General features: G+C 38.1%; 1 protein-coding gene across 3 annotated transcripts in view; it reads left to right on the top strand.

The window, feature by feature from the left end:
* The first annotated feature begins 290 nt into the window (after window positions 1-290).
* The window catches only part of stard8 (StAR-related lipid transfer (START) domain containing 8), a 34,007-nt gene continuing 12,740 nt past the window's right edge, over window positions 291-21,557 (top strand). Inside the window, exons 1-5 of one of the 3 annotated variants that reach the window (XM_048984637.1) lie at window positions 291-422; window positions 1,471-1,504; window positions 18,653-18,724; window positions 19,067-19,148; window positions 20,345-20,408. In XM_048984637.1, coding sequence (XP_048840594.1) covers window positions 378-422; window positions 1,471-1,504; window positions 18,653-18,724; window positions 19,067-19,148; window positions 20,345-20,408 — 297 coding nt within the window. In that variant the 5' untranslated portion in view covers window positions 291-377. Of the gene's footprint in view, window positions 423-1,470; window positions 1,505-5,115; window positions 5,427-12,082; window positions 12,560-18,652; window positions 18,725-19,066; window positions 19,149-20,344; window positions 20,409-21,557 lie in introns of those variants that run through there. The other 2 variants (XM_048984636.1, XM_048984638.1) reach the window with 2 other exon arrangements.

Raw genomic sequence — 21,557 nt, 5'->3', positions numbered from 1 at the left:
GAGTAGATTGTCTCATAATATATTAAGAAAATATTAATAATTCCCTCCTACATCGCAAGCATTTATGTGTAATAAACTGAATTCCCAAAATGAATTTTCTATGATACTTTCTATTGGAATAGTTTACTTCAGAGGAAATTCCATCAGAGCAACCAAAAGTTGAGGTCTACATTGGTATGCTGAGAGCATCCCCGACATCTGCCCCAGATTCTGGCTTATTCTTCCGCTCCACCTCCTTCCCTGTGCTCCATCCCTTTTCTCAGGCATCTGCTGGCGAGTCACGTTAGAGGGCTGCGATCACCACAGCAAAGTGGAAGATCCTTACGCGGGGAAAGCAGATCAGACACCTTTATTGCCCATGACTGGCGAGCCCAGTCATGGCCTTCTTCAGTTGCCTCCACTCATTCTTCAGAAGGGCAAAAGTAAGTAGCAGTATATTTTTATGCCAGTAAAACACAGGAAAACTTGTTGTGTTGCTAGGCATCATGTTGCCTGTTTGCTGGTGAATTTAATTTCACGGCATTAAATATGTTCCATGCAAGTTGTTAGTTATGTGGTCTGTTCATTGGGCTTGTAATTATGTGCTGTGTATTGAATATTTTGGTTCTGAAAAAAGGGCACATTTGCTCATTTTCAACATTTCTCTAAATGTTTCTTTTTTTAATTCTTATCCTAATGCGGGAAAATAGGCAATGGAAAGGCAGCATAATAGGGGTCTTTATAAAGCTCATATTTTTTTCATGTTAGGCGTATGTGGAACATGTGACTCCCAAAAGTAAGCACATTCCTGGCAACGTTAAGTAGGAGTAGGAATGGAGTGAATGCAAGCCTGTTCCTGGCCAAAGTACTCACAAGTAAGGGTTGGTTAGCCCACAGTTGCTGTAGCAACTGAATTTAAAAGCTGCTATTTATGTAAAATACAACATACATAACAGGCAGTGTCTGAAATAAATAATACCATCACTGCATCATGTGTGTAATCAATGAACTGTACAACTGGCTGAGAGACTGCTGAGATAAATGTAAACAGTGTTTCTTTTATTTATTATTAATTAGCTTCAGACTACAGAAGTGCATTATTTGAATTCAGGGAGAACTGCTACTTGTCCGAGACTCTACCTAAGTGTCTAAATATAGAAAGTGAACAGAAATAAACCTTGTGTTCATTCATATTATGTTACATTTGGTCTTATGCAGTTTCCCCCCCCTAATTTACCATGCTTTTGCATTTGCGGCAGCCCAAAAAAAGAAACGCTTTCTCGTCATTTCTTATCAAAAATAAATTCAAAACTTCACCAGTCACAGGACAATGCACATCGAGTTAATATGTACAAAATAATACAATGTAAAATAATTTTCTAGAACACAGCCACTTTCACTATTTTTTTATTGCAGAGAACCAAGAATTTTTGCTCTAATTAAACATTTAAACATTAAAGGCATGAGAATAATTATACGTTATCTTTTTAGGAGCTGCCCTTGCCATGGAATCATAAAGATACAGGTAGGGTTACACAAATTTATATTTATTGTTTATATTTTATTCTGAAATTCTGGCATGAAACATGAAGCCTTTAAATTCGCAGCTAACTTACAACATTTGAAATGGCATATAGTACTGCAAGCCCATGTTTTGTTATGAAAGAGACAGATCAATCTATCTATCCATCTTTCTTTCTGTCTCTTTGTCTGTCTGTCTTCCCAATTAAATCATTCAATTTGTGGAAAACATAAACTAAAAGGGAATGACACTACAATGGGAGCAATCATGCTGTCTTCATATGCTGAATAATCATCCGTCCGTCCATTCAGACCCATTGTCACAGGTGTATAAAGTTAAGCACCTAGTCATGCAGTCAGGTTTACAGACAGGGTCGTTCCGAAGAGCTCAGTGAATTATAGCGCGGTGCTGTCATAGGATGCTACCTTTACAATTAGTCAGTTTGTGAAATTCATTCCCATTCTATGGTGAACTATAAGTGGTATTTTTGCAAAGTGGAAGCATTTAGCAACAACAGAAACTCGGCCACAAAGTGACAGAGCGGGGTTGCAAAGTGTTGTAGCGCAGAGCGCGGAGAAGTCGGTAACTCTCAATTACAGCAGAGTTCCAAAGTTCCTCTGGCATTAACCCCAGCACAAGCACTGTGCACTGGGAGCTTCATGGAATGGGCTTCCTTGGCTGAGCAGCTGCATGCAAGCCTCATATCACCAAGTGCAATGCCAAGCGTCAGATGGAGTGGTGTAAAGCACGCCACCACTAAAGTCTAGAGGAGTGGAAATGTATTCTGTGGAGTGACAAATCACGCTTCTCTATTTGGTGGTATGATTGATGAGTCTGGGTTTGGTGGATAGGCGAATGTTACCTACCTAACTGCACTGTGCCAAACGTAAAGTTTGGTGAAGGAGGGATAATGGTGTGAGGTTGTTTTTCAGGGGTTGGGTTTGGCCCCTTGGTTCCAGTGAAGGGAACTCTAAATTAATACATGGTTAAGTCTGTCTGTAGCTCTGCACCTTTGAAAATTGTCATGATTTTAATGCACCTGGTTTTCAGTTACCTCCTTGTGGAGTACTGAGTGATCTGCTATACTGAGCAGTTGATCAGGGGCAGCATGGTAGTTCAGTGGGTAGCACTGTTGCCTCACACATTTAGGATTAGATTTGGAGCCTCCTCCATGGCTTCCAGTGTCGCCGTGGAGTTCCCCCCTCCCCCCACAGTTCACAGTTCATAAACATGCTGAGGTTAATTGGAGATACCAAATTGTCCATAGTTGTGACTGGTATGTGAGTGTGCCCTGTGATAGATTGCTGCCTTCCACCCAGCGGCCCTGAATAGGACAAGCGGTTACAGAAAATGGGTGGATGGATGTTTTGTGATCTGGCTTCTGTATACGACTCTTGCCTGCCTTTCCTATTCTCCTGGTTCTTCTTCTTGTAATTTGAATTTGGTTATTTCCACTGTATTACACATATTGACATTGTGACTGTCTGCCTATGTTGTATTTGCATTAGGACTTCGAGTCATTTGCATTTCTTTCCCTTACTAGCTTTTCGACTCTTTGCCTGTTCAATTCCTCTCCTCTAATTCATTTAAATCTCATTCGAGAGGAAAACTGGGAAACAAACAGCATTGCACCAGAGAAAATATTGATTTTGTTTGATTCAAAAATGTACCGATCAGCCGTAACATTTAAACTACTAACAGGTAAATTGAATAGCACTTATTATCTCGATACAATGGCACCTGTCAAGGGTGCCATTATATATTAGGCAAGTGAAGAGTTATTGAAGTTGATATGTTGGAAGCTGGAAAAATGGGCAAGTGGAAGGACCTGAGTGATTTTTCACAAGGGCCAAATTGTGATGGCTAGATGACTGGGTGAGAGCATCTCCAGAATGGCAGGTCTTGCGGGATGTTCCCAGTATGCAGTGGTCAATACCCACCAAAAGAGGAAGGCCAACCAGTGAACCAGCGACAGGGTCATGGGTGCCCAGGGTTCACTGGTTTAATCCCACAGGATTTTCTGAAAAAATGAATGCTGGCTATAATAGAAAGGTTTCAGAACACACAGTGTATCACAGATTACTGTGCATGGGGTTGCGTCACTGCAGATAGGTCACAATACTCATGCCGCTCCCTGTCCACCACTGAAAGTGCCAACAATGAGCATGTGAGCATCAGAACTGGACCTCCCCAGATATCCGTGCCATTGAGCATCTGTGGGAAGTGCTGGACAAACAAGGCTGATCCATGGAGGCCCCACCTTGCAGTTTACAGGACCTAAAGCATCTCCTGCTAGAGTCTTGATGCCAGATACCACAGGACCTTCAGAGGTCTTGTGCAGTCCATGCCTCAATGGGTCAGCGTTGATTTGGCAGCACCAGAGGGACCTACACAGTAATAGGCAGGTTTCAGTGTTACGCTTAATCAGGGACACCCTACTGACTGGCTGAACCTGCCAACCACCAGTGTTACAATTAGGATAAAAAGTTCATTAGCCAATTTTACAAGTATGCCCTTTGTTTTGTGAAGTATGAAGGAACTGTGTGGTAGATAAAAGGAAAGCCTATATTTGAATGGGAGCATTTAATAATAATAATAATTGACACTTTTTATTGATCCCCGTAGGGAAATTGTCTTTTACGCCTCCCACAACTTCCTCTTTTTTCATAGAGGAAGTTGTCTGCGAAGGGCTGCCACACGTAGCGGTGCCCAGGGAGCTGGGGGTTAAGGGCCTTACTCAAGGAGCCACAGGCTGAGGCTGGGTTTGAACCTGCGACCTTCTGATTACAGGCACAGCCCACTGAGCCACACGCTGCCCCAATTTATGCAGAAGCATAACATCCATCCATCCATACACCGGTCACTGTCTAAGTTTTTTTTAGTAGTTTATTCATTTGTCACATATGCTTATTCAGAATAATTTTAGTTGTGCTTAGGTGCTTAGGTTATGTAATGCAGTAATGTCACCTAGCTAAACCAATTTCAAATTACACTTTACAATGCAATTTGACTGATTGAACATCAAAGTTAATCATAAAATAAGCATTATTCTCAGTGGTGATTTTAGGGATTCTGAAGGCCCTAGGATAAGAACTCCATGGGGCCCTACGACTCACCCTCCCCAAAAATGGTAACATTCATTACCATTATTATTAGTCTAAATGAATAATATCAAAAAAGAGAATTTAATGAACACATCTCTTCACTTTTGCGAAAAACACGTTTTGTGAATACACAAATAATGCAGATTTGTGTGATGAATGTGCTGCGTAATCAGCTGCCCTTGGGGGCCCCCTCCATCTTGGGGCCCCACATATTTGCCTGACTTGGCGGCCCCTGTCACTCCGGCTCCGACTATTGTTTTACTAGAACCTTGTAATACACTGGTTTGACCTGTTGACACCACATCCAGATTTAATCCAATACCTCCAATAATCGAAGTAGTTTTCTATCCGAAAATCTAGAATTGAACATTTCTTCATAAAATAAGATAAATATATAATAAATATAATAAATATTTTTGTTGTGTTTTCGGAGACAGAAAAAAAGGAACTTCGTTTCCCAAAATTCATTGCAGGGCTGACTTTTTTCATCATTGAGATTGCAGTGCCAATGAGGAAGCGTCAAACCGTAACTTTTAAGTGAATGAGGAAGAAAAATAGAGAGAAGATGGGTTACATGTATGGAATAACCAGATCTAAGAGAAGGGCTGTCAACGTAAACATTTACTGACTATAATCATAAGATTAATAAGAATTACTTTTGAATTAACCGCAAAAGGAGAATTTGCGAAAGTACTTTTGGAGCATGGATCGCAAAGCATGGGGAGGCATTAGGCGAAGATCACTGACTCTGAATATTAAAGAATCAACCTTTAAAGCGTTCAATACTTTGAGGATTAGAGCGAAGCAGAAAACCGTAAGAGGTAACGAGTCCAGAATTTAACTTATTTCATTTTTCTTCGATCACATAATGTTACTGAAGTTAATTATAGTGTCCGCTATCCGGCGGCAAATTCAAGTCATTGCCGCTGGCTCATTACTATTATTAGACTGCTATTGATATGTTGCTAAGAGGCTTTTTTGCCTGCGTTTGCTAAAATTAAGGCTTATTATATAATTATATCACGGGGGGAGAAGTATTGTATGGTATGAACATTAATAAGTGCCAGATAAAAAAAGAAGCTAGTTGCTCGAAATTTCGGGAATTATCAGTTACTGAATTAAATTTAAATTAGATTTAATAATATATTTTTTTGGTGAAGCTGCCTCTTTCATAAACGGCACTAATGTTAAATAAAAGTCTTATTCCAATAATAACTGCTTAACCGAAACGCTCAGTGTATTAGGGAAATGTTTGGGTGTTTTTTTTTTATTTGTGATTTTGTTTGAATAATTGTAAGGTAAGGATTTTTAAAAATACTTAAACCCAATGTGTGTAATGTATAATACATATGGGACTTGACACAGAGAGGTCATTCACCAGACACTGCCAGCATGCTGTACACTGCCTTACTTGTTTTTGCAGCGTCTTATTCACATTCAATGCCTGCTTCTCATTCCCCAGTAATTTCTTATAACTATTAATATCTAGGGATGTGTAGCATGGCTGAATGAGGCCTATTGATAATAGGCAATGCAAACAAGGTGATTAATGCACAAGTTCATAACAGCGTGGGCAGCAGCCTTTATAATTATGTGAGCATTCGTTTGTCCGTTTTGCAGTGAATTTGACAGAACTATTAGTGAAACATTGTCTTGCTGTTGCGATTACACTTAGAAAATGTATGTGGTTTAATAGGCGATGCTTAAATCACAATGAAGCTACAGCGATTCATTTCTCATCTGAGAAAGGTGACACTGAACATGTTATTTGCATTGCTGCTTATGAAAATTAAGTATTTTATCTTTAAAAATCTTTAATATTTAATTTTTTCTTCTTTTCACACCATCAATTGGCTATGCTCTTTTGGCGTAGCTTATTAATGTTTTATTTCATGCCTTCCTTATCAGAATCTTTAAACCTTTAACCTCAACCATTTTAAAAACCTCATTGCAGGAGAAATAAATTAATTTTAAAGATACTAAGCAGTATGCAATGTACTCCTTAAGTGCATATATCCTGTATCCAGGGGCAAATCATTTTATTGTCACTGTGCAGCTGTGATTATATTAGTACAATTAAGTTAAGTGTATCATCATCCATCCATACATTTTCCAAACCGCTTATCCTACTGGGTCGCGGGGGGTCCAGAGCCTATCCCGGAAGCAATGGGCACAAGGCAGGGAACAACCCAGGATGGGGGGGGCAGCCCATCGCAGGGCACACTCACACACCAGTCACTCACACATGCACACCTACGGGCAATTTAGCAAGTCCATTTAGCCTCAGCATGTCTTTGGACTGTGGGGGGAAACCGGAGTACCCGGAGGAAACCCCACGACGACATGGGGAGAACATGCAAAACTCCGCACACATGTGACCCAGGCGGAGACTCGAACACGGGTCCCAGAGGTGTGAGGCAACAGTGCTAACCACTGCACCACCATGCCGCCCCTGTGTTTCATCACTATTATCATAAAAGTTTATAAATAATAGGGTAATCCCAACATTATTTAGATTCGATTATTTAGATTATTTAGACATTTAGATTCGTACTAGCAAACAAAATGTCTCAGAGCATGGACAGGCTTGGTGTCTGTGAGGCGTTTTGCATATTCATGTGATCCCTCGCGTCGAGTACAGACAAATCTTCATGCTAACATTCACTGCAACATTGTTGGAAGAACTGTAGCAAAAACTGTTGGAAAAACTGTAGCGGTTGTCTTTTATTTGCTTTTCTTAGCTGGGGCTCAAGTTAGTTCACTTGTTTTGTTTATTGCTTTGGCCTCTGCCACTCCTGAAGTTGAAAATACTGTTTTGTGCTTCATTGTTTTTTACAGATAGATAGATGCCCTAAAAAGAGAAACACTGGACTTTTTAAATTGCATCTCTCACAGAATTATGTTGCGGTGGGAAAGTATTTTATTCAGTGTCGATGTGATTGTTTTATAGTTCAACCTGAAAGAAGGGCTCGTTTGTTTATGCTGGCTTTAAAGCCGCGCTTCTTTAGTTTTGCCGTGACATGATTGTTCCTATCCAGGGCATTCATATGAAACACTGAAGCACTGTGCTCTACTTAAAGTCGTAAATCATCAAATTGTTTTCGCACATGAACATCAAACATATATCATATGCAACTTAAGTACTTCTTTACATTTGACCGAAGACAAAAAAAAGCAGATTATTCAACTCTCGGTATAACTGATCCTTCTCTTACACTGTGAATTTGTTTATACATGCGCGCACACACACACACACACACACACACACACACACACATACATAAATATATATATATATATATATATATATATATATATATATATATATATATATATATATATATGGTGAATGAATTGGGAATTCTCAATTGTTTTCTTGACCCTTCCTTTTTGGCAGAGATCTTTGGAACCTTATTGACATGTGGAGCAAAACAATACACTGAGGAAGTAGAGTTCAGGGTAGCTCTTCCTGGGCTGCATACCTCACAGCAAACATGCAGACATCTGGATTGAGGGGAAATCCCATTGGCTTTCATTCTGAAAAGGAAAGGAAAAGGGGTGGGACACAAGGCAAAAGGCAGAGCTTAGTATTGTACTTTCTGTTCAGTCAATAATGTATCATCAGCCATTCAAAGACACAAACGTTAAGAACGTATATAATTTGTTTGTTGTAATAGATTCACCAGAACACCTGGATTTGAGGGTAGATTAAGGAACATAGTAGTTCATATAGGAACACTAACAAAATTAAAACTGGTAAAGCTTCAGAGTAATTCTGTTTGGTGTATTACCATTGAATTTTCCTCTGTTATGGACATTTAAACTTATGTTTGAAAGCCAGGACTTACTTTAAGTATTGTAGTAGTTTTTTAATTGGCTAGAGGCTGAGGTAATCTCTCATCATTTTGTACACATACCAAATACAGCCTTCCTTACATGTTTTAATCTGACTCCCTTTGTGTTTTGTGGTAAGCAATTTGGATAACACTATATTCATGTGTCATCTATAATGCACCATAGATACCTTCATAATGTATTATAATGGTCAGTATAAGAATTAAGGATGCTTTATACTGCATTATGAAGATATCTAGAGTGCATTATAGATGAGTTTCATAACACAATCATAATGCACAGCAAACCATCCCAATAATGTGTTATGCATTTTTGTAGATATGTAACCTTTTTTATAATACTTTATAAATGTGTCGCAAAGTGTTATGAATGTGTTTATAGATTCCTGCAGACATGAAGTTCATAGAAAGTGCTGCCACAGTAAGATGTAATGTTAACACTTTAAAATGGAGATAGACTATTGAACACCCTAACCTCATTGAAAGGAATGGCTGAAATTACAAATCACATGTTAATTGCAAAATGGAATGGTTGTGTAGCACGACAAGGGAAATATTAGATGAGATAATACTGAGAAATATCGCTATAAATACCATCTATGGTCCAACCGCTTCTCCAATGCAGGCAGATGATGAGCTCAGAGCTTGTGACAGGGAACATAAAATCACAGTATGACCACATGTTGTTGGGCCTCAGGGGGAAGGTATATGTTGCAACCTGGTACAACACCAGGAGGACATACAAACAAACAAAGTGTAGGCGGAGTACAAATGATCTCTGTATGTGACGAAATAGTGCCACCTTCCTAACAGAAACACTTCACTTCTCTGCTTTGACTACCCTGTGTATATCAGTATCTATATTGAGAAATACAGGCCAGCAGTCACTTTCATTATCAGTAATGGAAGTATGTGTTTGCATTTTTATGACCTGCGTGTTTTGCACAAAGTAACAGCTCACATGAAACCCAGTACCCATTACACAAGACCTGGAAACTCCTGACAGACTGACTCTTAAACTCTTTATGTAACTTCTTATAATCGCACCATTTACTTATGGGAAATATGCTAAGCAGTTTTTTTTCACTTTTAGCACAAAAAGTTATATAAAAACGAGATAAAAAAAAGTTTATTTGTAAATGGGAACTGTGTTTATCTGTAATGGAAATCAGTATCTTTATCAGTGTCACCTATTCTAACTTTGTCTGAAGCCATTCATGCCTTAAAGAATGAAGTTTTATAATTTAAGTTTTAGTAGTTTAGTAGTTAGCTCTGATGAATTTGTTTACAACACAACGTACTTTTTGGTTTCTTTCACTCGACTGAAGCCACCCCTGACAGTACATATCATTAATCAAGTAATTGTTTCCTTTACCTCCAAGATCAGTTGTATGAAACCATGAATAAAGACCTATTTTTGGAGAATATTTAGTCGAATAAAACTTTTAGAAACTAGCAGTGACTTTTAAACATCCGTTATACTGGTTCATATCGCAGAAAACGTCTCTTTTACTTTCTTCATTTTACTTTGAGTATCAAATTTGTACAGTATTATGGAGTGAAAAACAAAGAAATAGCTCATAGCTTATAAATAGCTTATAGAGCTGTATTTGTTTTCATTTATAAGTGTGTAGTGATTATATAGGTATTTGGGAATGATGCTCAATATATGTCTAGGCTGATGTCAGATCTGATTAGTACATGCAGTTGTGCGAATATGTATAGCATCTGTTGCATCTGTTTTGCAGGTGCCTAATGCAGCAAGCATACAAAAAGTAACAAAATTAAGACATACATTTACAAGTGCTTTAAAGTATTCGAGTAACTTAAGTATCATTTGATAGTATGTTAACAGGGCAGTGCGGGAACTCGGTGGGTAGCTCTGTTGATTAGCACCATTGGGCTTTGGAATTAGAATTTTGCCTTTTCCTCATTGTGTAAAGTTTACATCTGCCCCCTGTGTGGACTGGGATAGGCTCCAGGATTCTCATAACCCTGAGCAGAGAAAGTGGTTGGAAGATGGATGGATGGACGGATGGCTGGATGGATGGATGGATGGGTGGATGGATAGATGGATGGATGGGCGGATGGATGGATGAATGAAACATTCTGAAGTTGTTAAAAGTAGACATTTCCATGCTGATTGATATGAAAGATATGGCCGTATAAGAGTACATTTATAAATTAAGAATCACGCACAAATGTAAAATGTTACAATCATAGAATACTTATATGTATAAAACATGCATGAATTGGCGTCGCATAAACTGCGTGAGATTGTAATGGACGCGCTTCCCGACCAGAGTATCCGCTGACTTGTGCTCTGTGCCTCCTGGAATAGGCTCCATGCTCATTACAAACCTGCACAGGATTCAGGGACTAACATTAACTTTCACTCCAAACACTCAGAGACCTCTCATCCAGTGAAACCTGCTTCATAATTAATGAAGATTGTGCATCATTACATCTGTACGACTGCAAGGGAATCCATGTCAATGCAAAGTTTGCATCGTTCCTTGATAATTTCACAGTCATTTTGCATGCCCTTGAGAGAGACTGAAGCCTTACAATTGTAATAATGGTATTCATTTTAAAACCTCATTTATGACATTGTGATGCGTTTAAGGTGTGAAGCTGTGGGACGTGCAGGAGGTTTATTTATCCGTTTATATAATTATATGTCTGCCTTCAGTCTGTGTTTGCAGTTTAAGTATGGGAAACTGTTTCAAGATGCTATCAGCCATACTTCAATGCTTATGTAATTTTTTGGAAAAAGAAAAAGGAAAAAAAAAACAAGCCAAAAAAATCTCAGTTCAAGTGTAACTACAAGATCTGTCAAAAGATGGAAAGATACACGGCGTATTCAGAAAGTTACAGACAGCCTTTTTACACTAGAGTTTTATTTCCCTGGAATGAAATAAGATAACACTCCTTGCAAGTGACACACCTTTTCCTGTCTGTTCGTCTAGAGTATCCAGGAGAAATTCCCAAAAGGACCTCGGTTCGTCCTCAAACTATACGCATAGAAAGGAAGGAAATATCTGTCATGGATAATAGTTTGTGATGAGGGAAAATATGCGATTTCGGCTGCGCATTTGTTATGACAGTCCAGCCAAAAAGGGAAGTTACTGCACTGTAAAGTTGGGTTGAGGATGTGGGATGCAGGTTTAGTCTTCTTAGAAACTGTAGCACAAGTTCCTGTGATATCCATTTTGTTAACCTTATGTATGAATTTTCCTTTAAATCTTACTCCAAAGCAAAACTGACAGTCAGAAAATACTAGCAGTGCCTGTTTAAAACCCATTTTTTTCTGCTTTGATTACTAAAGAGAATTAATATATTTTCTCTTGAAATAAAGAGTCTAGTTCCAGTGTGTGGTCTTTCAGAGATTCAGCAATTCCTAGGGCTGAACTGTTCTTCCATGGAATGCTCATTCTTCTGGGAATGGCCGTTATTGTATATAACCCACAAAAGGAGGAACTGGAAGTGGATGATGAGAAACCCGAAATAAAACTAAAGCACATTTTGAAATTCATTTTCATTAATGGCATCATCGGTCATTTCACATGAGGTCTGTTTTATGGTTGTTTAGAAAAACACTGGGCAAACAATGAAAAACAATTTTTCTGAAATATAGATTTAAAATTGTTAACATAAGACATTGTTTTTTAATGTTATGCTATGTCGTTTGGCTCTCTAGTTTGAGGAAACTTCTGACACACCCCTTTCTTGGGTATGTAAGCGGTTCAGCCTCATTGGAGGAGATGAGGGGGTAATTTAGGAGGGACATTTGTTCATAAGGAACCAGAGGGTTTCCGGTATGAAGGGGGTTAAGAAGGGCAAATGTTACAAGGAAGGTACAGTTTTTTGTTGGACTAAAAAATAAATTTAAATCCTTTACTGGCAGCCTTACTCCCAATTGAGGGCTTTTCTCTGGTCATCCTTGGAAATATTCCTTTTGGATTTATTTGCGACACTTATAGGGCTTTACGGATATATATGGAATCTGAAGTTTTGAACTTCTTATTTTGGTCTAGGCTCCCATGCCTCGTTTTCAATGACCAGTTATAAAAAGGCTAAAATTCTGCTTCACAGAAATGGTAAGTCAGGCTTGTTATTGAATTAATATAAAATTTGTCATAACTGGCTGTTTATTATATTTGGTGGTTCCAAACGAAATTAGTTTTAACATTTATTTTACTTTTTGTTTCATGCAAATGACACTGAAAATATGTGATTATTCCTTATTTTCGTATTTGAATATGTCATATTTATACAATTTCCTGTTTTACTTTTGACGGCTAGTAATTATGAGAAAATGCATTGGATTTAACACATTAGATAGTAATTAGATTACAATTGCAATTTAACATCTAAGTGCAATTATGCCAAACATACTTGGTATGTGTTTTAAAGCTTTTCTTTCCTATTTTTATGAGTAATGTAATGGGTAATTTAACTGGGATTTGCACATTTTCATTAGTCTTCTCATTAGACTTTACAGACTAACCTTAATGTTATGGTGTCTCTCTCCCGCTAGTTTATTTCTATTCTTTTTTACAAAGAGACAGTTTCAGCTACTGCAACATTGTTGTTCAATTCTCAATATATGCACGATAGAGACTCACTGGTATTAGATTTTTATAATATCTGCTACTAACGTACTCTTCAGAATTCACTGAAAGTGTATGCCGTCTTTTCTTCAGTTTTATATAGCAGTTTAACAAATTTGTCCTCCTTGGTGCCGGTGTTTTCCGTCACATTGTTCTGATCAATATTCACGCCATCTCTAGATTGGGGGCGTTCGACCAATTTCCCAGTGTGGCCACACATGTTTAACATCGAAAGAATGTTAATTGTATAATAATTTACAGTAGATCAGCAGTACTGTGCATTTTGAACTTCTGGTCATCAATGGTTTACATTGTAACCATGCCAGATTCCCAATGGGAAGTCGGAGAAACAATGGGACCCATGCAGCCAGTACAAACAATACCCATTATTCAGGGGGGTGGGGAGCGATCAGAGGCCTGCTGTCAGACAGACACGTTTCCTCCCCTCTCTGTAGACTTGTGTAGTATTACCAGTATCTATGATGATTAGAATGCTGTTCTTTTGATTCCGTGTTCAACAGTTGTGGTTGTGCAATGCAAAACTGGGTAGGGGAAGGACTTAGAATATTTGGAATGGTTGGATCACTATGTACGTATGTTCTGTGAAAGCGTCTCCATGTGTTTCGACTTAGCAGTGGAGAGAAATAGTCCTTTTAAAAAATGTTTTGCATGTTTTTGAAACGAATATAAATGTTGCAAGTTATATGAAACGGATTACACTGAAATGTGAACTAGATTGTTGCAGAGGTTTTTCCATGTTGTTTTTGTATAGAAGGAGAAAGACCAGCATCCTACCTGAAAATGCATACAGATTTATCATTAATTATGTTTCCATCTGTTGTCTGTGTTATAAGGAATACATGACAAGCCTAGGGAGAGAGATACAATGAACATCAGTGCCTGGGTTAGCGATAAACATAGAATGTAATTACAAGACGTGCAGAACCATTCGGAAACTTTGTCTTGTAAGCATGTATTTTTAGGTCAACAAGCATTCCCACTCCAAGCGACTTTCATGTGAACCATTAGTACCCCCCCCCCCCCCCCAACTTCAACTTTGTGTTGACAGACCATCTGCTTCTCAGCTGTGGAGTTCAAACAGCACTTCCCTCGGTACCCTTCCCCCAAACACACTGGCACAGTTTCATTCAGACAAAACAGTGGTAAAGCATGCAGGCTATGGGGGTTTCTCCTCCCGTATGGTCAGGAAAGGTGGGGAAAAAGAGAGAACCTGGTCTTGCTTTCTAGGTCAAATATTTTGTGAATGCATTCATCACATAGATTTTTCTGATTTCATTCTGGCTTAGTGTATTAGTTTATTTTTAATGGGCGTTTTATTTCCTTCAGTAGTTTGAAACACCCTGACACGGCACAGGTTTCCAAAACTCGTGAAACCTGATTTTACTTCCCTTTTCCTACATTATGTCTATCACATGTTATTTATCTGTAGCATTTCATAAAACTATATATCAGTGAACCTGGAACGAAAACCTTTTCTTCCTCTTTACGCTCTCACAGGAAGCTGGAAGGGGGCAGGGTAAGAGGTCACAATGGGCCAGGCTGAATCTTTTTCCTGGTTGCGCTGCTTTGAACAGTAGACATGGCAAATTTGTTGTTCTATTATCCTTCTTATAATTTTGGTGGACAAAACTGGACATGGGAAGGAAGCACACCACTGCCAGTGCGCTGTCTTAAATAGTCAGTTTTTTTAACTGTATAGGAATCATTAAGAGACTTATTCACATTGGGAATGGAAGCGCTGTGATTGTTATTGCTTGCCAGATGTCGTGTTACTTGACCTTACATTTTCTCTCCTGTGTTCTGTATTGCTGCAGAGGGAACATTAATAACACACATTACATGATAATCATGCAATCATGTATTGTTTGTTTTAAATGTATATTACAGATGTTAAGGTGTGTCAGGATGTTAAGGTATTCTTACATGCTGCTTTTGAATGTTCTAGGAATGCATTGTGAAGGTACAGTTAATGTAAATTTTTACCGGCGTTATTTTAACATTTTTTAAACGTATTTAATGCAGTACTCACATGCCTTAGTATTTGTGTAGTTTATTATAACATTAAAAACCAAAACAGTTGTTTCTGTGTGTGTTCCAAAATAGACCAAACAAAAATTGTACTTATCCAGAGATTGTTTGGATATTTAATACATGGTCAAGGAAAGGTGATATCTATGTGCATATATTGAATTAGGGGCATTAGTCAGGCTTGGCCATATGGGTCAAAAGGTGTCTTTCATGCATTTTGTGCTAAATTGATTATTTAATTTTAAAACCGAGAGTGATTTTTACCCGTGAATCAATAGAATTGAAGTTGTCAGATAAACAAGCTAAGAAGAACTAGTTAGTTTCACTAAAGGGTTATTATTTGACTAAACCAGAGTAAGCAACTGGTGAATTAGATGTAGGTCTGTCCTCTGAGTTTTTAGTCTGGGTTTGCCGTTTGCTTTTCATGTTTAATATGTTCGGTTGACGTTGCTGCATTTTTAGTTTTTTTCCTACTTCTCACTAGATTCAGAAAGTATTAAAAAAAGTATTAAAAGTCGTACACAAGTGGCCTTAATTGTAGTTCCATCCTTACCGGGATTTTCTGGGTTGTAGAACGACACAGTGGTGGCATGGAGTCTGACTTTAATAGGCAGGGGCGGCGTGGGAACACATGGCTTTTTCAGGAGAGCTTGGCCTTTATAGTGCTCTGAGACTGCGGGGGTTCTGGAATGTTCCTGACGGGCTTTTTTTTTTCTTTGAGCTTTATTGAACACTTTAAAAAAATAAAAATCACTAAGATATGGATTTGACGTCTTTGCGAAATAAATCGATTGCACTGTCTTTAGTTGTTTCAGTGTCCCTGTGTCTGTATTTTACACTTCTTGTTTTCTTGTTTATAATGGCAGATTTGCCATTCATTGAAATCTGGGGAAGAACACTTTCATGTGAATTCCCTTTACAGTTATTACGTGGGTTGCTGGTTTGTTCTTTATATATATATTTTTTCAACACAGGTTCAGTTTTTAAACGAACAACATTTCACCTTCTTCATTTCTTTAATGCTAAATGGCAGTTGAGTCAAATCATTCATTGAATCCAACCATTTGAGCTAATGACCTTCTAATGCAAAAGACAGCATTTCATAGCACAGATGATTTAATTCACTCCTTATGCTATAAGTGAGTTTAATGTCCATATAAATATTAATATTGTGGTCTGAAATGTCTGTAAGACATTAAAATAGGCATGCAGTTTTCTTCTGTGACAATGATGAATTAGTCTCTGATTTTTCTGAAATTGTGTAAGTGAGTAATTATTAGTCAATCAAAACTCTGGTCTGTGTTTCATTGCAATGTGTTAGACTGCATAATTTCCCAGAATTCAGTGGCATCTGAAAAATGTTGCAAAATTTTGCAGTTGTGGTTGGAAGTTCAACCGGGAAAGAAAATATATTTCGTTTGATTTGTTAGTTAAAAGTAAAGGACTCGCTGATTTGTGCACCACGCAGATTATTCAGATAAAGACCTCTGCTAGTGAGACACCAGTATGCACCGGTATCGGTGTTTCAAGTCCTCCCTTGTGACTTGAATTTCCTGGTTAGGCTGCCGGCTCACCGCCCACTCCCAACTGGATAAGTGATTATGTAGGGAGGGGCAATGTCCAATGTCATGATTCAGTTTTTTCTTGGAATGTTGTGGCTTATATCACTTGTGTTGCTCATACGGTCAGTTTCGTAGGAGTCTGTGTCCCATAATGGTGAGATGTGTAATGTATCAAACACACTATAAGCAGGATGTGAAATGTTTTTGTATTTGCAAATTCAACTTACCATAAGCCTGGACCCTGTGGCAGCTCTGAAATTCACAGACTTCTGCTTGATATCATTTGCAGCCTCTATACCAGCTTCAAGCCCAAAAAGTCACTCTGTAGTTGGTCAATTAATGATGGCACATCTCAATAATAGTAAGATTTGTGCTGCAACTCCGGTATTCATGTAATACATTTTTTTTTTCAGAATTGACAAAACAGAATTGGTTTAGAAAGACAAACAAATTCTGTAGTTAATTTTGATATATACATTCTTTCTTCAGTTTGCTGTATAACAGTATTGAAATTGAATGTCACAGATATCTGCAATCCAATTCGGAAGAAGTTGGGATGGTACGGAAAATGCAAATATATGAAAAAAGCAGTGATATCTAAATTCGTTTTGACTTGTAATCCATCACAAACAGTTTACTCTGGTCTGCTTAATTTTTTTGTAAACATACTTGCCATCGTCGGTCTATATTATATTCCAAAAAAAGTTGAGATGGGGCAATATCAGGCCAATAATCAGTTAAAAAAGAAAATGATGTGTTTTGAAACAGATAATGTTCAATGGTCCTAGGAGCAAAGATGGGCTGAGGATCAGCAGCTTTCCTAGAAATGTATGAGAACAGCTCAACAGAGCATGATATCATTTAAAGATTGAAGGAATTTGGAGAAATTTCAATGTACGAGCACAAACCTACACTTCCCTGTGATCTGCAATCCCTCAGATAGCACTGCATCAAGAACCGTAGTTTATTAAGTGACATAGCTACATGAGCTCAGGAGTACTTTGGCAAACCTTTATCATACAATATGTAATTGAAGCCAAATCATATAAGTGCACTGGGCAAAAATGGAGGCCGTTTGTTAACAGTGTTACATTGTCAATGGTGTTAACTTGCATCATTGACTTCTCTGGGCATCTGGAATGAACCATCACACAGTGGAAACGCATATTGTGGTCGGACAAGTCAACATTTCTGGTCTTTTTTGGAAGAAATGCATGTGATGTGCAAAGAAGAAAATAACCATCCATACTGATACTGTTCATAGTATCATAGTGGGTAACTGGCACTTTTGTGAAGGTACCATTAATGCCAGAAATTGCAGTCAGATTTTGGAACAACAATGCTGCCTTCAAGACAACATCCCTTCCATGGATACCCATGCATGTTTCAGCAAGACAATGCAAGACAAAGGCATGATTGCGACGGAAGACGGTGCAGATGAAAGACTGGCCTGTCTGTAGTCCTGACCTGCTCCCGATAGAGAATGTGTGGCATATTTTGAAAAGAATAACAGGATAAAATTACACCTGAAACACTACACCAATAAGTTGGTGTCTTCAGGACCTAAACATTTATTAAGTGTTGTGAGAAGGAAAGGTTGTGTTACAAAGTGATAAATAATTTACTGTGCAATTTTTCTTGGAATTTATTGCAAGTGTTAAAATAAGTGTTTATTTTTGAAAAACCAATAAAATTAATTTGTTGAAGCACCAAAAGAATGTGCCGTTACATTGTTTCCAAGTCAAAGATAATTATCTTTCATTTACTGATCACTGATTTTTGCTTTCATTTGAATTCAACGTGCCATCCCAACTTTGTAAAATGTTTTTAATATAATTATACAAATTTGTTGTCATGATTAGTATTTACATCAAATGCAAATCATGCAGAGCATTTAATGGTCCTGGTAGCATTTTATTTTCATTATTATTAGCATAATAATCTAAGATTTTCTATTTTCCTGGCTCAGAACTTGAAGCCGCAGAGGCATGCAGCTGGCTACGGGCGGCTGGCTTTCCACAATATGCACAGCTGTATGAAGGTAACTATTATATTGACTGTAAAATGTGTATAGAGATACAGAATATAGAGGTGCTACATTCTTAGTGCAAGGATCCCTCATGAACTTCCTGAAACAATATCAAACAGCCTGCTTGCTTCACATGAAGTACTAAGTAAAGCCTAACATTAAAGTTTAATATTTCATTTGATAGCATTTGATAGTGAGGTGCAAGAAATGTTATTGGTAGATAAAATATTTTAACCAATGTAAATGCATAACATATCCTCCTGGATAATTTTACTTCTAAAACAGAATAACTTAAATGTTTGTTTTGCCTAAATATCGCAGGTTATTATAGTTCACATGGAATTTGTTTTTCAGGTGGCCAGTTTCCAATTGACATCACAGCTGTTAAAAATGATCATGATTTTTTGGATGAAGATTCACTGAAATCATTATGCAGGTAAAGAAACACTTTAATATAAAAAATCATTATATAGTTTTTATTTTCTTTCTGTTATGATACAACTAAATGTATAATCAACTTGGTTACATAGTAGTAACGTTTCCAGGGTTAAAATCACAAGCTTCACAGCGACTGTCCATACATCTTCCAATCACCTGGTCAGGTCTATGGGGCAAATACAGACTAACTAAGTTACAATTTAAAGTATAACAAAGAAATAAAGCATTTATACATAATTCAGTTCAATTCAATTTATTTTCATCTAGCACCTTTCAAACCGTCACCCCAGGGTGTAATACATTCCTACATCATTTGTACTCAGTAATTCGAAAACAGGGAAAAGAAAGAAAGAAAGCCAGGTGACAATGGAGGAGAAAAACCAAAAACTCCCATGTGGGGAGAAAAAAAATCCTCTGGAGGTCAGAGGTCAAATGTCCTAACATAAAAAAAGGAAGAGTGGACTTGCTTGCTAAAAGCAAGGTGCGAACTGTGATCAAGGTCAAAGCCAGTTGTCTGTGATCTTGTTGACCTCTATGGGGTGGCGGATTGAAAGCTGCATCCACGATGTCATACTTCGTAAGTCACATATATGATGTCATACTTCAGTGACACTTAAAGAGGACTCTAGCTCAGGATGTGGTAAGGAGGGAGAGAATGTGGGTGGTCAGAACATGCACAGACATATCAACGCACAAGCACAGTAATGTAAAATAATGTATCTGATGTTTGGAATGAATTTCCTAAAATTGTAATGGTCACTTCTCATTTGTAAATGTTTTTTATGTTCTTGTGTTGAACTGCTCCATAGACAGTGTGGATACAAATTAATTTAGATTCAAGTAATTAAAATATGTAACGTATTTTATAAACGAATGACTTGGAAAAATCCTTTTTTGCATCACAGCCTTATTTAATGACTGGTGATCAGCACATTGACCATGACACAAGTGTGAAAGCCTTGTTAACTCTGTCTATAGTTCGAATGTCCTTCCTAGAAACTTCAGCTGCAGTTATTTAGAATCTGGTGCAAATATGTTTGTTTCTGAAGATGTTTTCACAGTTATATTTATGAAATACTGTATATGTTATATTTAAATATTCCATATTTATATTTTGAACCAGGCAAACTTGCATTATATATCTGATGCATCAGCTTTAGTTCTTACTGTCCTGTCTGTGTGTCCCATGTGCAGGAGACTGAAAGCTCTGAACAACTGCGCCTCTTTGAGGCTCGAAGTGCATTTTCAGCCCAAGCAGGTGGGTGGAACAGAGAAGCTATTTCAACAAGCCCACTTAATTGCCTGTCATATCATTCCATTTTATCTTAGAATATAACAGCACATTTTCGCCTTAGTTCATTGAAGCTTATTGGCATTGTTGATCTATTGCTGATATGAAGAACTACAGTTTGGGGGAAGTGCTTCCTCTGAAAAACACAATTTTGTTTTAAACTGATGTATCCGTGAAGCAATCGCGAAACAAATACAAATCATTTCATGATCAAGTTCACGTCATTAACATCACAGCCAGAGCTCGTCCGCCCTGGTGGTGACAGAGGCGATCGCCTAGGGCGCTATTTAAATTAGGGGGAGCAAAATAGCAAAAATGCTGGTTGCATTCCGTGACAATATAGTTAATTTTGAGCTAGATGGTTAGCAGCTCAGCAGAATCTCACCTAGGCTGATCACAGCAATACACCTTGTGCATAGTAAGATGAAATGTCGTGCCTTTGGGCCCACAATGTGGCACGCAGAAAGGACCCAGGACACGCGTAAGACGACATAAGGTGCCACAATGGGCAACGCAATTGACACCATATAGACGTGGGACAATGAACCTGAAACACTGACTAATGTAATGTTTGAGGTTTCATGCCTATATATGCGTGGCCTGGTGACCAATCTTCTTTGATCGCACATTCCATCAGTAAGAGCAGAGTGTGAAGGTTGAATTAACAGAGCAATAGAACAGCTGTATATAAACTTATGCAATCCACACAACATAAGGGCAGCCATATCCAAAGAGGACAGACTGTTAGTGTGTGTTTTGCTGGCTCTTGGGTGTTATACTTATACAATGTTCTGAGGGCAGAACGAAAAATGATTGGTTCAGAGAGATAACAAATTAGATTGTGGAAGGGGTGGGTCCAAGCTACTGGAGGAGGCGGGACTCAGACATCTGATTGGGGTGTTTTGAAGGAGCGCGTCAGCAAACGTGTTTCTCCCCCAGCATCCCTTAGTGACCTGGCCACTGTTCTGCAAGAGGAGTGCCTCAGAATCCCTCTGGTCACATACCTGTACGGGACTTGAATCTGCAATTCCAATGTCATTGTAATGTCTGTCATCCAAACTGATGCTATATTGGCTGCAAAAGGAGGCCCCACGTCATACTAATAAATTATTGTGG

Source organism: Brienomyrus brachyistius, chromosome 18, assembly GCF_023856365.1.
Source record: "Brienomyrus brachyistius isolate T26 chromosome 18, BBRACH_0.4, whole genome shotgun sequence".
Classification (NCBI taxonomy): Eukaryota; Metazoa; Chordata; class Actinopteri; order Osteoglossiformes; family Mormyridae; genus Brienomyrus; species Brienomyrus brachyistius.
The sequence above is the reverse complement of the archived record's forward strand: the minus strand, read 5'-3'. Positions and strand labels throughout refer to the sequence as shown.